At 41.3% G+C, this 17,705-nt stretch overlaps 1 protein-coding gene across 7 annotated transcripts in view; it reads right to left on the bottom strand.

Annotated features, from left to right (window-relative positions):
- Positions 1–15,660, bottom strand: part of VIT (vitrin) — a 52,498-nt gene extending 36,838 nt beyond the window's left edge. For all 7 annotated transcript variants that reach the window (XM_054280004.1, XM_054279999.1, XM_054280001.1 and 4 more), the window contains exons 1-3: positions 15,445–15,660; positions 1,858–1,927; positions 69–134 (exon numbers count right to left, since the gene is read on the bottom strand). In XM_054280004.1, coding sequence (XP_054135979.1) covers positions 69–134; positions 1,858–1,888 — 97 coding nt within the window. In that variant the 5' untranslated portion in view covers positions 1,889–1,927; positions 15,445–15,660. The remainder of the gene's footprint in view (positions 1–68; positions 135–1,857; positions 1,928–15,444) is intronic.
- Between the last annotated feature and the right edge of the window lie 2,045 nt (positions 15,661–17,705).

The raw sequence follows: 17,705 nt of genomic DNA, 5'->3' as shown, positions 1-17,705 counted from the left end.
TTGCACCATTCTTATGCACTGGACATGTCTGCTGTAAAACAGCCAAAAATTCTACTGAGACCACTTACATAGCTTAGCCTTTTTTGTCTTCTTTGTGGCTTCCTTGGCTGTGTATGTACATGTAAGAAACACACCTGGAACAAATAAATATAGTATCAGGAAAAAGATGGACTATCAACATCAGTCACCACAAGCTCCTCTGCATGAGATTTCTCAAATTTAAATCAACAGGGTGAAAACCTGAAATAAGAATATTTTCAGCCACATTTAGGTTTCTACTTGGTGGTTAACTTTGCAGTCAAGATGTCATCTGCTGTGGGGAAGTTCTCTGAAGGGGACTGAAGATCAGTTCAGTTCACACATTCATCTACGCAACTCACTATCTCAAGATGCCATGGAGTCCATGTGGCCGAGAAAACCACAAAAATATTTCCACAAGCAGTGGGAGGTCTTTGTAATTGGTGCAATATGGAAGCTAATGAAACAATGTGCTCTGTCCACAAAGCAACTGGGAATTTTGGGAGCCAAAAATTCTTCTTAATAACCATTTGAGAAGGTTATTCTGCAATTTTGTGTTGTGACATTTCACTCACTGGTGGCAGCAGGTGAGGGGTACTGGGCAGCATTAGAGAATGTGTGAGGTTCTAGGGTGGCTTGTCCCAGCAAGGGCACCCATTTTCTTTAGTAAGCAGGATTATGGTTTGAAAAGTGTAAAAGAGACTTTTTATATGCTGTTACTTTAAAAGTTACATGCCAATATATGCCTGTAGCTTACCATGTTATGTTTACTTGCTAAGTGATAACGTGCAAAATCTCTTTATTCTCTGTGCTTATCTTATAAGCATTGTATTATGGGTAATTGATAACTTCATTACAAATATCTTGACTTTCCTGTTCACCTTTCCCTTCTCTGAGCTTTCAAAGGGAATTGAAACTCTCTGTGATGTGTCAGCTGATCTTTTTATCCTGTGTTAAACTAATCTTACTAGAATATGCAACAGAAGTCATTTCCTTCTTTCGTGCTCTTCTCTCCCTAGACTGATTGCAGAGAGTTTGCAGACTTAATCACACCTAGAACTTGCTCAAAAGTTAAAGCAGTCTCACACTGTCTGAAGTGACAGTGCAGAGGTGCAGTATTTGGGCCTTTTGTCACTGGTGCAGTTGTGTAACCATGGCAAAATTGTAGTTAGTTAAGAAAAAAAGGAATGCATGAGTGGAAAATAAAGGGCAATATCTCAACTACTTGGAATGTTGCAGCACAATCTAATGTGGGGAAAGTAATCTGTTAATTTATGTAGAAGAACTACATAGATTGCTGTAATGTGAACTAAGAACAACTGTCCTGACAGACTTGAGGATAACAGCTAGAGGGAATATTGCCTGGGAATGTCACAACCAGAGTGTTCATGTAAGATGAATTGCAAGTTCTGGAGTTCCTACATGTTCCCAAAAAGTGAGATCCTGTCTGACTGCCAGGGGAAAGAAAATAAGACACATTTATAACCTTTTGGTACCATCTTGTTCATGGAAAGAACAAGAACAGGGAGAAATGAAAAAGCTGATTTTTCTTTAGAGGGAATCTTTACATTACAGACACTTTTCAGGCCTACCTGATATGGACTGCATGTAACTGGTCATATACTTGGAAATGTCTGCAAGTAATTAATATTTTTTTCTATGCCAAAGCCAAGAAGTTTGTGTAGCCCATTTCTGAGAAGCTGTGCCAAGGCTTACACCTGCCACTGAGAGCTTCATCAGCCCTGGAGTCCAAAGGGAAGAGGAACAGTCAGTAGCCACTGGGCATCCAGGGTGGGAGAATACAGACCCTACAAATTGCAGCACATCAGCTGTACTTACCAAAGAAGGTTGCAATGACTGTGGCCCTCATGGTGAGTGAAGCAAAATCTGGATGTGTCACTAAGGAGCACTGAAAAGGAAAAGAGGAGTTCGTCAGGCTGCATTTGGAGGTAAGGCAGATGACACTGGAATGGTGGGGGCAGAGGGACTGTGTGCTCTTCTTTAACCTCTCACAGTCCTCACATCCGACATCCTCTTATGACACTTTTTAGAACAACTGATATCCCCAGGGGAGGTGATGTTTGGGCTATCACACTCCCATGGACTAATTTTTAATTCTCTCCAAAATTTGTCTTTTGCTCACAGAATTCACATTGCTCAAGATTTCACATACTTATTTCAGAAGCCAGGGTCAGGAGAGGACAAGGTGGGCATGGACATGTTCTGACATCTATTTAAATCTGTTCACTGCTCTTCTAAGAAATAATCAAAGAATCATCCTTTCTGCACATCAAAGGACACCAGGTAATCTCACATAGATAAGGGGAACATAAATCCATTTACTCCTGAAAGATGTTGCATGAAGTATTTTGCAATTGTTCCATCATTTGTGAGCCAAATTACTGGTTCCTTTCCTTTTCTGAGGATGTGTATGTGTGTACTTACATGTGAGCACCTGAGATTAAGAGGATTCTGTCAGAACATCTGGAAAACATTTTTTCTGGGTCTGCATACATGGTTTATGACCCCTGCCATCCCTGTAGCTCTTGGCCAGGCTACAAGAATTCAAACTTATCAGAAATAACCCCTCTCAGCCCCTCCTGAGCATCACCTCCTGCTTTTGCTATTATTTCATGATTGTTGAGAGAATCCTGTGTTGGAGACTCATAGTTAATTATAGTCATTAAAGTACTACATAATGTTTGACAAATTGAAAGGGAGAATATCAATGATCAAAATAAACTTGATCTTCAGAGAAAACTTATTACATGCTTACAAGTGGAAAGATTTGTTTGAAAAAAAAAAAAGAGCTAGCTATGCAGAAAGAAAATAGGAATGTTAAATAAGAATGCTAAAGCTGGTTTTGACCAGGGAAAGCAAGATGTCTGCTTCCTGGAAAAATGGCAGATTTCATCTGATTTCACATAGCAATTCATATACTCAGAAGCAGGGCTGTGGTAACCCCAGAAAGAAATTTAGCGAACAAGGAAGATAGAGGAGAGTAAGAGAAAAAAAATCTGCATTCTGTCTCCATATAAAATGTTTCCATATTTTTACTTTAATTGCTCTTCTTTTTCAAGCAAGCCACATGCCATGAGTGAGGATGACTAAAACAGTAAGCTAATCTAAACTGAGTTCAGCCAGTTCTGGCTCTATATAATTTATAACTCTTTTTACATAGAGCAGATCCACCTCTGATTTTTGCTCCTGTGCTGCAGTTGGAGAGTTTCAAGTGCCAGGACATACTAACAGTGTCACTTCCTAACAGCACAATGTCTATCCTTGGTGATATCCCTGCAAAAGGTTCCTGCTAGGCTGCTAAAGCTGAAAGTGGCAGAGGTTTCTCAGAAGCCACAGAACTGAATCCGGGGGACATGGAAGTGGCTCAGCACAGTCACTGTGTCTTTCTGAAGAATGTGGGCAGGGCAGTGGGGGTGACCCCAGGCTGTACAAGCCATATCAGCAAGAGCAGATAAGTGGTGATGTTCTGCTCTCATGGTTAGCTTCTATTAAAAAGAGTTGCCCATCTTTTGGAACAAAAATCCCTCTTAAGCATTTACTGAAGTTTGTTTCTACTGTGAAGCTGTTAAAAGAAATATCACTAAGATGTAGAAGAGTGCTCAGAGAAACTTAGCTCAGATGCTTTTCTCCTTCTTTTATGTTTCAACCCACTAACACATCAGAGGTATCAAACAATTGCTCCCCTTCAATGAATTCTCACTTTAAGTCAATCACAGAAAAAGAAGAGGCAGAATAAGAGTAGAATTCATTTGCAGAACTACCATGCACCATTAAAGATTGTACTGACACTGGCTTACACTTTGCAAAAGCCATCTTAATACGAGCATTCCCAAAATTTGCAGTGAATAAATTCAGCATTGGCATTTTTATTTAAAGTCAAAGAGATCTGTGTGAATTTTTCCTGGCAGTATTTGGCTTGGTGCTGAGATGTTTTTCGTCACCAGCTTAATTACAGTAGAAGAAGTCTGAGATGGTAAAACATCCATGTAAAGTCTGTCTTCATGGGTGGGCTGCTGTGGGGGGAGACTCCAACAGTGCCTAACTTTTCCTGTCTTACAAAACGTGTAACCACTTGTATCACCAGGGCTGTACAAGACTTCCCACTGCTTTCTGGAGGCCCTGCTGTCCCCAGCCCTGCTGTCCCCAGGGCACGGCATGGCCAGCCACCCCAGGAGCCACCCCAGTCCTCTTGGGTGACAGCACCCTAGGCTTGGCTGCAGTTGCATTCTCTGCCTAGTTGGCTGGTGGGAATTTCTCTTCAAGGCAACAGAAAGTGGGCTTTTGTTCCTAAATTATTATGAATTCACTGTGGAAAGAAGCCAGTAAATCTAAAAGGATTTAAGACTTAAAGGCTGTCAGGGGTTCAGCAGAGTTCAGCAGATCCCTTAGCCTGCAATAACAGATGTTTATCAATAAGAAAGATACTGGAAGCATTTAGACAAGGCTGTTACATTTACTTAACAGCTTTGTTGTCGCAGCTAAACCGAAAAACATCTTATTGTGGACTCTGTATCTGCGTTAGTGCTAACATCCTCATGGAAATATAATAGTAAAGAAAATTAGTTTTGCCACTATAATAATTTCTACTATATTTCTACTAGGTTTTGCCACTATAATAATTTCTGCATATCAGGAGAAATGCACAGACATCCCGTGACACAGCCCTGGTGACAGTACTCCAGGGGGTGGTCCTGGCCTTCAGACCCTGGGCTGTCACATGGGGAAATGCACAGGAGGATTTACATTGCTGCCTATTAAGTATCAGGCACAGAAGCTCCAGGCTTTCTGTAGTGGGAATCTGTGTGCATTCATTGTTTTTGGGGCCTAGGGTGTCCCCTGATTTAAGCTGTGAGAGATCCCCTACACTGTGCACTGGCATGGCATCTGCTCCTTCACACTGCTAAAGGGAGCAACAGCTTGGAAAAAACCAGTGGGCTTTTTGTTTCTCTGGGAAGGAAAGGGAAAGCAGGGCTCCAATCCATACTTACAACAGACTTTTTTAGTCTGTATAGATCCACTGAGAGGTTTGGGGATGTTTTATCTGTAGATAAAGAATGACACTTTGCTATTAAATACGAAGTTGTACTTCCTTTGTTGCTTTACAAAATGAATAGATTGCATTAAAACAAACTGAAAAGTTTCTACTTTGTACTAGTCTGGAGCATGAGTTTTGCTGAGACTTCTCCTAATCAGATTTCTGTTGAGGCAGTATTTACAGTCTCAGTCAGAACTGGGAAGTAGTGACTACACACTATTAAATCTCCTAAACTGCATGCTGGATCTCTGTTTATCAGAGTACCTTTTCCCATCTGAATCTTTCAGACTGTCATAACAGAAGTTACCTTTATGCCAGAGAAGCTATTACATATGCATTACATTAGCACATGCTTCAATTCCTGCTAGTACAAATGTAAGGAGTATCTCCTTCAGTGTTTCACAGTGCAGCTGATATTTTACCTTTTAAAATCAAAGTCTTATTTAAAAGAACATTGATTACTTTTTCCTGACCACAAACACTTGAAAACTCTTGAATGTTAGTGAAGAGACAGAATTAGCAAGCTATTCTTTCTGTGTATAAAGTAGGATTTTTTATACTGACCTTTTATTAGCAACTTGACTTTTATAAAGATCTGAGGGAGCTGCTACATACTACAAACAAACAGATGGTTTAAATGCACATAATTGTCACTGTATGGCAAACTGCAATATTTTCTGGAGGAAGTGCAGATTATAAGTCCTTGGTTTTTGGTGTCAGGCACTGCTGTCCATTCCATGTGCAAGCTGAAATTCTTTGCTAGTACCATGTGCTTTGCCTCTGCAGGGGTAAGTAGTTTATCTCCTGTAATCTCCTGTGCAACAGAAATTAATTTGTATACTCTCTTTGTACCACAATAGTGTGTGTCATTGTTTCCCTTTTCAAGGGATTCTAATATCTCAGCAACACTGGCACCATAAAGAAAAACAGAAGTGGATTTGTCTGAAATCTATTTGAGCAAGTAGCGTGGAGTTAGCAGCAGGATCTCTAAGCACTGTGGGTTGAGTTAAATATGTGCCCTTTCTGGGAAAATCAAGTGGGCTTGGTGTAGGTGTGAGTAAACTGGTTCTGATAAACAAGAGCTGATCATCATCTTCGAGAGGAAAACATTTTAGATTTGGTTTTTTGTTGTTGTTGTCACTTTTAAATTTTTTTAATATTATTGTTTAACCCTTTCTTTGTAGCATGCTCATACTCTGTACCCATGGTATTGTACCTTGTTTGGCAGTGCAAGAACTGTTTGTTTTGGAGCACACAAGGTGATATGAGTACCACTTGCCACATGTGATTTAGTTTCACCCCCTTTCTTGTCAGAGGGATGAAGTTATGTACCCTCAGTGCATTGCATTGCTCTGAAAGTCTGTATATTAAAAAAAGTATCTAAGTGGCTGTTTTTTGAAAAACTGGAGGTACTGAGTTTTGCTGAGACAGAAAGGTTGAATTGATAGCTATAGTTCATTATGGAGGCTTAGACTGACCTGTAGGTGTACCAGACCAGGTCACAAAATGCAAGATCCAAGGTGCTGTTTTGTGAGGTGAGCTTGTCTACATGGGAGGATAGACTTTACTTTTTGTGTGGTCTGAAATAGAATATATGTATCCAGGAATTTAAAACTATCATAGACTTCATCACCTGCTGCTATAAGAAAAGGTGAGTGAACACTCACCTTTCATATTTCTTCTGTGATGAGGAAAACATGGGTCCAAATTCCCTGAGGCCATGGACATTTATCCCTGATTAAGGGTTCTCACCACTTGCTTCTTATGACAAGACTTTGATGGCTACCACATAATGTTTTACATGGTGCCTGCTGTGCTTTGTGAGGTTTCTGACTCTCAAAAGGGCTGTGGGGGCTGCTGGCAGCCAGTACCTCTTGTGGGGCACCTGCCAAGTCACTCTCAAGTCACTGAAGTGAGGTATGGGTGGATTCAGAGGTCTGAATTTTACGTAAGTTGCATCTTGGGCACAGGAGTAATTTTTTTCTGAGGTGGTTGAACAAATGTTTATATGCAGGTTGGAAAGAGGACTTTAGTTCAAAATAGCTCTCATTCAGGTAGGTATAATGAAGAGATGATATACCTAAAAACTTAGAGACACATAGAAACATGTAAGCAGCCCTGCAGTACTCATTTTGTGTTCATGCAATGCGCTGAAATTAAAACATAAGTTTGAAGTAACAGTGATGATGAATTCTCTGCTTTCCACAGAGTTCTTTCAGAAGAAGGTGATTTATTTAAGACTAGAGTGTGATTTAACTTGCCAGACCTTTCTCAGAGCCTAAATAAAACTGCAATGATTATACATTTTCATCTGTCTCAGCAAGAAAACCATCAATTATGTTGGTCTGACCTACCCCTTCCAGCAAAGGAAGAGATACATTTAGAATATGTCACCCACCCACAGAGAAAATATAATTTGGACTGTCTGGATTATGATTTCTTTGGGGGCCATTACACTGTACTTTCCTGGTTTCTGCTAATGTATTATGCTTTAATTTTTCATTTTGATGCACAGATTTCATGCCTCATTGGGAATTGCCGTTTGCTTAAACCTGTGAATCCCTGTCCAGAAAACTTCCTCCCTCTGTTCTCCTCCCCACCATGGCTTTTGTCTGCTCACGTATCTGCCCCTCTCACTCTCAGGGAAACTTTTTCTACTTTTCTAGTTTGACTATTACTTCTGCTTAACATCATTCAGACCCCAACCAGGTGCCATCAATCTCTGGCACTGCAATTTTCCCAAGAAATAAAGGGCAGAGGAAAGTACTTGCAATTCAGCAGTGGCGGAGGGCTGTGCTAGCTTTGTAGCATGAGATTTGTGCCCACATTTCTTTCCTTTTCTCTCTCTCTTTTTTTTTTTTTTAGAAAATGTGCCATTTTCTATTTCCAACAAATGGTTTAAACAAGTCAAAGTGACTTTTTAAAGTGCAATACATGGTTTCTCAGATTGGATGCACAATAAAGAGCACTGAGTAACCATGCTATTGTGCTGCCTGCAAACTAAGAATTAGTGTCGTGTGTCAGAATTCCCCTGAAGGTACATATTTAGTCTAAAAGCAAGGAATTTCTGTTAAAGGCACTGAAAAAACTGCACATAACCCTGGGGATGGTTTTGGAATTTCTGTAGCATGTTCAAACAAAACAACATTTTTTTTAAGGTGGAAACTTAGAAGCAGAAATTTAGAGAAACTGTAGGATGTTTACTCTCTGCTTAAAGCTACACATAACCCTTTGCTACAAAAGTGAATTATATGTCTAAATCAAAAGCCAAACTCATCCTTGAGCATGCTAGTAAATTTATAAAACAGCTCACAGAAAACTTTTATTGATCCAGTATCTCCTACAGTTTGTATTACTGTAGTGATACAGTAATAGTGATGCCCCATGCCCAAGCCAAGGACTGGTTGGATAAGGATTAAGAAAACATTTGTAATTAAAAGAAAAAAAAAAAACCATAAAAACAAGAAAGCTGGAACTACCCTGGCATTGAGCACTTGTTTGAAGTAAGGTAGGAAGTGATGAAATTCATTTATGTCTAGTAAAGACAACTTGATCAAGGAGGCATCTTTCACAAAAGGTCTTCAGCAAATCAGGAAGCATGGGAATGCTGTGGAAAGCATTTTGAAAAGCTAAGCTGAAATTCAGTTCTGTGGTGGAAACCAGTAAACTGAAGTTAAGAAATTAGTTTCAATTTTGCAATCTCTTAAAAATGATAGTCTTGTGCTCCTTGCTCTGCAAAACATTTTCCTTTTTATATTTTGTACTTTTCAAAAAATATTATTTCTTCCTAACTGCATTACTTCTGTTTGGAAATGTTTTCTCCAAGTCTTCTCAGTTAAATATCTTTCTGATACCTTTAGTTTAGAAAAAAAAACCTGTGCAACAAGGGAGGTTGCTACCAAAGGCAAAGCAGAAAACAACCCCAAACCACCTTCTGTCCCTCAGTCATCTTGTACTGCTGCTTTTTTGGGACCTCCCGATGGCTTGCCTCCTTGCAGGGTCAGCTGCTGAGGGCCAGCATGCCCAGCCCCACATCCCAGGACATTCTGCATGGCCACGCTGCCCATGGCCCTCCCCAGGCATGGTCATTCATTGCTTTGCTACAGACTGCTCCAGCTGTGTCCTCCCAGCTCCTCTGCAGCCCACTGCAACCCAACAGGGGCACTCAGGCTGATGCCTCTCACCTGATGGGGCTGTTCTGGGAGCAGTCTGAAAACCCTGAACCTGTGTTTCCATTTTTTGATGACTGAAGAAGACATATCAGGTCTCCAAGTGGCTCTTGGGAGGAAAGGGAGCTATGGATTGGAATGAGTGCCAGCATTATAAATGAGGCTATTAGGGGTTGTGCTGCTTTCCTGGAGACGTGCTGTTGGTGGAGGTGCTGGTGAGAGCCCTCACGACACGGTGAGGGCCAAGCTGTGCAGCCTTATGGCCTGAGTACTGGCAGCCCTTGGCAACTGGCAGCACTGCGCTCTCTAACATATGGGGCATGTGGACAACATGAGGAATAGCTCAGCTTCCAAAACTACATTCCTCAGGATCTGAGTGCCCTGGAAGGGAAATGAAAAGCTAGAAAACATGGTGGCAGAGAAAATGGCCTTCAGAGCCCAGTCCTGGATACTGTGACAGTGTAGGTGCAGCCAGAAATTGCTGAGAAATGTGTCTCAGAACCAGGCTAACACTGTTTTACTAATTTTGCATATTAGAGTATTTAATATGCAAAAGCCTCCTGTTTTGCATAGAGGTGGATCACAGGATTCTGTTTCTGAGAGACCAAGTTGAAAAAGGGAAACCACTTGGACTTGGAGCAGGAAATTGTAATTTGTGGTCTTTTGTTTTGAAAACAAACGAAGCCTACAGTCCTCAGTATTGCATAATCTACTTCCATGCTCAGGAATTTTGAACTTTGGATTTAGGAGAATACCATATGAGCTTCTACTTCAAATCTAATTATTGCCTAACCTATGTATTTATTTCTACATACAGATTTCACCAACAGGAATAAAACATGTAGACCACAGAAGAATGAGTTTCTGTCCCAAATTACCACCTATTTTGAGATGCAGTTTGGTGGAAAGGCTTTCTCCAAAACAGGGTGCAAGTAGGCTTTTATGATTTATGTGGTGTCAGTATTTGCCCTTATGACATTTGTACAAAGTTGCTCTGTTGGAACTGCTCTAAACTTCTCTAACCTCTCACCCCCCTCATCTGGACACTCCTCTCCTTCCTGTGCAGCCTCATTTTCAAACAGCCTCTTTCCTTCTGTGTTTCATGTCCTAAAACTTCTTCCACCAGGCCCAGAAGGACAAAATTTTCAAGTGTTGAAGAAGCATTGCAGAAGAGGTGAGAAGGATGGGCTCCCAGAGCAAGCAGAATGGATTCCCATCATCCTCAGCTGGCTGGCAGCTGTGAAAATACCCCTGTAGTCAGGGAGTCCTTACCCTTTTGTAGCTCTGACTCACTGGAGTTGTCCACAGCCAGAATACACAGCCCTGCTGCCAGCTTTCCTCTATGTCTCACCCCTGTTCTATGGGCTGAAGGGTAAATGATGTATTTGGGGGAAACAAGAAAGAATGGAGCCTTCTGAGTCCCTAAAGGAACCTGGCAGGGAGATCGAGAGGCACAGACATGGCCGTGTCCAAGCTTCCCTGTAAATGAGTGATTTTTGAGAAGTAAAAATTTCCACAGTTTTGTGTACAAGCCTGAAGGTGTTGGAAATCCCCAGATCATCCTGGTGGGGACATTAAAGGGCTGCATGAAGCTACACAAGAACATTCAGAATCTTCCTGAAAATTTTGGCGCATGTGTACCTGTCACTTGGCAATTCTGTGCCTTTTTCATATGAAACAAGCTGCCAGCTGAAGGGCTGCTGGCTGCTGTGTTCCCTGTGTTGTATTTACAAAAATATTTTATAAGGTGATAGGCTGAGCAACAGTTTGCAAGTGCAAGCTGAATGTATTTTTTATATCTGTGTCTGTGGGATGTTCAGTGGAATGAGGCACATTAAGGATAACTGACACAGATTGTGTTCCTAATGTGCCACTGACCTCTTAATGCACTCTGAAGTTCTGGAGATAAAACAAAGATGAGTTGGACTTCATGGGTGCTAGAATGTCTGTTCAGCCACTACAGCAAGACTGATGTTAAGAACTGCTTAAATCTAGATAATTTGAATGGACCAGAGATGGTTATAAACACTCTTCTGAATAGGAATGTGTTTCCAGTTCAGGAAATGAGATATAGATTTTGGTGTTCTGCTTAAAAAGGGAAGGAAAAAGCTGCAGATAGTGGGGTCTTTTTGATTTTTTTTTTGGTTGGTTGGTTTTGGTTTTTTGGTTTTTTTTTTTGGGTTTTGGGTTTGTTTATTTTTTGTTTGGTTGGTTTTTTTTAAATTAAAATGAATTTTCATGAGAAATATTGATGCTTCCAAGCCGCTGGGAAATTTTCTTTCTGATCAACACTTTCTGGTTTGTTTTTTTTTTTTTTTCCAGGCCTCAGTCACTGAAAAATGAGCCCAAAGAGGAAAGGCAGCCCAAGGCAACCCAGCTAAGTCCTGCTGGAGCTGGAGAGGAAAACAAAGAAGATGGCAAGAGAGCTGAGGGTGAGCTGGCTGCAGAAGGAGGGAATGGGCTCTGTTCTCTGCTGGCAGGGCACCTGCAGGGGATGTGGCAGCAGCCCTCAGACAGCACTAAATGTGGAGCTGCCCCAGAACAGAGTTAGGAGCAGAATGTTTGCAGAGCCAGAGCAAATACTTGGGTAGCTAGCCCATGAGTGCCATGCTGCCAGGACTGCCCAAACCTGGCAGGTCCCGGTGTTTGCAAGGGGCAGCTACACCCACACAGGCTGCAGTCACAGCTGGCCAGTACAGCCACCCCACAGGCACCCTTGGAGCCTACAGCATTTCAGTAGATCCTGACTTCTCTATGGGCCACAGTGCTGGAAGAAAAGTTCATCAGTTCACGCTCCTGTTGTATCTGAACAAGCCTCTTCACATCCCTCCTTTTGCATCAGCTTGCTTTCCACCGGGCACCATCACAAAGCACTTTTACTCCTGCTGGGGCTCACAGCGCGGCCTGCAGCCCCTGTGGGCTGGGGGCTTGGACAGTTCACAAGGGCGGTGCAGCTCTGGCAAGGCAGACAGGCAGAGTTTAATTTCCTAACAGATACAATCTAAACAGCCACAGATTTTCTGGGCATTTCTGCGCCTTTCTGAGCCTCTCGTGTGGCAGCGGGAAGCTGTGCTGCCTGTGCAGATTTACCCAGGTTTTCCAAGAGGGAAAAATGTGCAGCAAATAAAGGAACTGGGATGCAAAAGAGTGGCAGCTGCTTTAGGACTGTTAGAGAGGCTCTTTTACGGACGAATGAACCGTCAATTTGTAGTAAGACATTGTTTTCTAAACATAGCATGAAAACTGTTATCTTGCCTGGCTGGTCATTAGAAGAGAGATAATTATAGTCCCTGTGCGACAGCCGGGCCCAGAACAGGGCCTGCATTGTCCCAGTCCCAGCTGAGCACAGGCACCGGCTCCCCAGGCAGCCCTGGGACAAGGGGGCTCCTTGTGCCCCGGCAAGTTCAAAAGAGGAATTGAAGTGCTCTAAGTAGGTGTTAAGCACCTATTTCTCTCTCCGACTCTGGACTTAAAAATCTGCTCCACAAGAGAAAGATGTGAAGGGCAGATCTGCAACTACTGTAGCTGCATCCCCCCTGCTTTTTGTACAATACATGCTGTGATTATTATTTTTCTTTTATTTAAAAAAAAAAAAATCAAAGCCCAAAACATCAGTTTTGTGGTTCTGTGTTTCTGTTTTTCAACACAGACTAATGGAATCTGTATGATGGACAAGTTTTCAGAAGGAAGGACATATTATATGTTCCGTGTCCACTTCCCGAGCCCTGAATGAGAAATCTAAACCTCAGGTGATGCTGCAGCAGGCTGGAGGAGTCCTGGTGTGTACCCAGAGCTTCAGGGGCCAGGGCATCTCTCCAGGACTGCCAGGAAATTCCAGACTTTTGTTTTTCATTACCCATGCAGAAAAGACCCTGCCACCCCAGCCAATTGCAATGGGCCAGCACACACCTTGCTGCTCTGGCCCCTGCCTATGCCAGTCCCACTATAGGGGCAGTTCATGGCTACAAGTGCCACTGCACTGTTTTTTTCCAGGAATACAGTCAGAGTTGCAGGTAGAAAACTGAGTTATCACTTTTTCTTGCTCATTTTAACCAGGTGCCTTAAATGACTTACGTATCAACACTTAAACTGAAAGAGAGTAGGTTTAGATTAGATACTAGGAAGAAATTCTTCACTGTGAGGGTGCTGAGGCACTGCCACAGCTTGGCCAGAGAAGTTGTGGATGTCATGTGAAGGGTTTTCTGACTAGAGCTTTATTTGTGGCTCAGAGAGGGAAAGGGAAAAGTTGAAAATTCTCCAGGCAGACCAGATACAGTCAAGTTTTTGATGCCATTGTTACATAAACATTGGTTTTATTTTTAGCAATGTTTTCTAAGAAGCAATGGCCAGAAATAATAAATAATTCTGACATTTCACATGAAGTAATTGGTCTGGTTTTCAGCTTCTGTGTTCACACTGTGGCTCAGATACTGCCCTTTTAGAAGTACTCCAATTAATTTTGACCAAAAAGAGTGTAATAATTAATTTCCTACTTCTTCTGTGAAAGTAAGTAACTAGGTGAAAAGGGAACACCTTGTTAATGTCTCATCTAAAGGAAAGGCTTTTGTAGGATCTTATCCTTATTAGATAAAAGAGAATCCAAGAGGACTATCTTTCTTGCATTCCAAGTGTGAGGAAACCTGATGTAGCTAGTAAAACTACTTGGTTCAACCAAGTGCTGCAATTAGACCACTAGGGAAAGTAGTGTCTTACATTAAGTAAAGGTAGGAGCAATTAAAGACCAAGTTAAGAACATAATATTACTACTACAGGTGGAAACACAGTATTGGCAGGACATTCAAAATATCTTCTTAAAAAAATACTTTTTATGTACTGAATAACTAAAAGACAGGAAGTCCTTTTTTGTCATCCCAGTGAGAACAACCCCGGCAACTCAAAGCATTGAGTAAAACATGCAAGCAAAGTAAGTCTGTTTAATATAAGATACTAACTTAGTATTTGAAAATCAATGTGTTTGTAATGCAGTTATTTTTGCTTGAGTTCTCTTTGCATCTCTGAAGGAGATCAGTCTTACAGCCACAACTGTCATTCAACTGATGAACTGAGTAAAGTCTGAAGAATATGATAACACAGAAAAACATAGATTTTCTTTGAGTGTAGACAAATGCAAAGTGTTTTTAACTTCAGGATGTGTATAGGAAAACACAAGCTATAAACATATACAACTCCATGGCTTTTCTCAGTAAAATGTACTTTAAAAGACATCTAAACAAAATTTTCTCTGTGTGTGTTTTCTTGTTTTGATGTTTTACTTAAATTTTGGAGAGGTTAGAGAAAAACCAGTGTACTCTAAGGAGGACTTGCCTCTGTAATGTGTAATTTTGCTTTTTGCTCTGAATGTGGTGTAGTTCCCATAAACTCTAGGAACAGAATATTAACTAGAGTTGATGTTTAGCTTGGGGCATTTGGTTCATGTTTGTACTGGTTGGAGAGAAATCACATTTTGAACAGACTTATCAAGACTCTAATCTCTGCAGAGAGCTGAGTGGCTGTGGCAGGCTTGACAATGCTGTTCATTTTTGGAGCCTCACCACCAAAACAAGCACTCAGCACAAAAGGATGTATGGAGTCCAGGCTACTGTACTGTTCATGCTCTGTATCTATCCATTACTAAGAGAGTTCACACCACAGAAACACACATCCCTGGAATAATACCATTTTCCACTCTGTGCCTTGGAGATTAGTGTTCCCCAGTGTCAGGTAGTGTTTATTAAGGGTACAACACACATCTTCCTATTGATCAAAAAGAGTTTGTGAAAAAGTCTTGAAACCAAAACAGTTTTAAGCTGAGGAACAAGTTGCACTGTCTACCACAAACTATTTGAACAGAAGGCTTGAATAAATGTCTATTGGTGTGTGGCTTATATACATCATTCTTTATCACATAGTTAAGCCCTTGCTGTTCAGGCAGTGAGTATATGTGTCCACTTTAACAGCAGGGGCTTAATGCTTTCATAAATACTTTATGAACTATATATGAGTAAAGTACAGTTTCATTGTACATTTATGTCTTCATCTTAGGTCTTTGATCCTAAGCACACAGCTGGAATGCTAAATAAAACATTATGTCCCTACAGTTTCTCAGCACTGAAAATATTTAACTATTATCAACAGGCAAAAAACACAACTCCCCCCTCTCCCCCCTAAATAAATATAGCAGAAAAACAACATCAGAATTACCTTGCTGGAGGTGTGCAACTTTTTATTCCTTTTCTCCACACAGTATGAAAGTGGTTTTTTTTCCAAGCTTTTCTGTATCCCAAACTCCAGCCAACATTATTCTAGAGAAGGAGAGGCAGGCAGCAGAGGGAGGCCTGGACACCTTTTTTCTTTCAGAGAGGAGCTAATCAAACATTCCCATCAAGCTCCGAGCTCTGTGAAAGGCACATTGCTCTCTCTCCCCCCTCCCTCCCTCTGCTCCTCTCTCCCTCTCTGTCTCTCTCTGTCTCTCTCTCTCTGCCTTTCCCTCCCGCACACACAGACTGCAGAGCTCCTTACACTGATTTAGCAGCTGAATTAGGCGGTCCTATTTTAAATATATGTTCCCTCCCACATATTTTTGGTAGGGATTTCTATGCTCCTTTTGCACTAGCCTGTCAGATTTGTCAAGTTTTTCTCTTTTGGGAAGTGAAGCTTTACTCAGCTGATGTTGTGGCTCATTTTTTTTCAGTCTCCCTGTGCAGTTCAGCACTGTGGTGAAATAACTAGAACTAGTAGATGGGAGTAAACCACACAGCCTTAAAGATTATAGCTGCCAGATTAGTTAGATGCAGATCAGGTTTAAAGAGAAAAAATATCTTTTGAAGAGCCAGACTGTGATGCCTTTACTTATGTGAATAGCATCATATTCCCCCAGAAGTTTCCCTGAAGACAGAGGATTAGTGACAGAATAACTCTGCAAGTCTGGGCACAGAGAAGTAGAAGTATGGCATGAGGGTTCTTTCTGATGAAGTTGGATGTGAGGATTTAATAAAATGCTCTCAAAGGCTAATAAACTGGTACTTTTTAAGTGTGACCTGGCCAAATGAGATATACAAAAAGAGTAGTTTCTTTAAGTATCTGTATGCAGATCTCCTAAAATTCTTGGGTAACTTTAAGAAGAAAAATGTATTAAGATAATCAAGATCATAGCATTTATGGGATTATCACAGAAAGTGCTGGTATCTTGTTCCAGGATACTAGAATGTAAACTATAATTTGCAATTCCATTTAGGTATTTGGAAGCATATAGAAAACATCCATGGCTGAACATACACTGTTTAATCTAAGATCATTATGGATGAAAAAAAAAATCTAGTATAAATACAGGAGATTTACAAAAACACACATTAGAAAGACATGCAATTCCTGATTTAACAGTCTCCTAAATGCCTTTAGTTCAAAGGGAAGGTGATTACCTGGTACTTGTAAATATCTACACCAATACCTGCAGAAACTGTGTAACAGCTCAGCATATTAATAAACAGTGCAATATCAAAAGTTTATCAACAAGCTCCAATTGTGTTACTAAGATATAATGATCCATAATTAATTTTTTTCTGTTAATACAGGAGCTCTGGCTTGCCATGGTGAGTCCATGCAAGGCAGGATGCACTGAACTGGCAAAAAGCCTCTTCAGACAGCAAATCTGTTAGCAGTTCTACCTAGAAGATCTACTGAAAAAACCTGAAAAATCTCCCCCCACTGCCCCAAGTCTTATTAATTCCAGTTAACAATTTCACGATATCATCACCTTTTTTATAAGGCTTTGTGAGGTTTAAATATTCAGATAATGAGGGACAAAAGGACCAAGACCTTAGGACTACAGGTTTAGAGGTGTATAGGTACAAGGGGATAAATATCTAACTACTGGGGTTCTGTAGCTAAGTGGCTACGTGCCACTTCCCAGTGCTGGTGAAAGACTGAAGTCTCCCTGACAACTCCTTACCTGCAGATGCTGATAAATAAAAATCTTTGGGCACAGACCTTCACTGGTCTTTAGCCACTTTCCATTCAAGCAGCTTGTTTTCAGAAATCCATGGGAATCTATGTAGATGTTCATTTGCCTGTATTGCTTTACAGTCTCAGGTCAGTGAGTTACCAAGGAATCTTGATCTCAAACCAGTGCAAGTGAGAGGACTGAGGACTGAGCTTCTGGCAAACCAAACCACGGCTGGGTGGGAGAGGCACCTGCAGAGCACACAACAGGACTGCATCAAACCAGCTGGACTGGTGTTGTTGAGTGATGGAACAGAGAAGCCAGACACAGCAGATGATTGGGATGATGGTACGGGCAAAAAGTCCTGCTGAGGTTCAGCTCCTGCTGCCCGTGTCAGCTCACTGAGGGTTGTAGCTGTTGGCATGTGGAACGCTGTCAACAAGGCGTCAAAGCAAGAGCAACAGGGCATGACCAAGGTCATGCTTCTTTGTTGGTGCTGCAGGGTGGCAGTTTTACAAAAGAA

Source organism: Melozone crissalis, unplaced genomic scaffold (genome assembly GCF_028551555.1).
Source record: "Melozone crissalis strain CALT ecotype California unplaced genomic scaffold, PUWL_Pcris_2 ptg000027l_1, whole genome shotgun sequence".
Lineage (NCBI taxonomy): Eukaryota > Metazoa > Chordata > Aves > Passeriformes > Passerellidae > Melozone > Melozone crissalis.
Note: the sequence above shows the minus strand (reverse complement) of the source record. Positions and strands in the feature narration are given on the sequence as shown.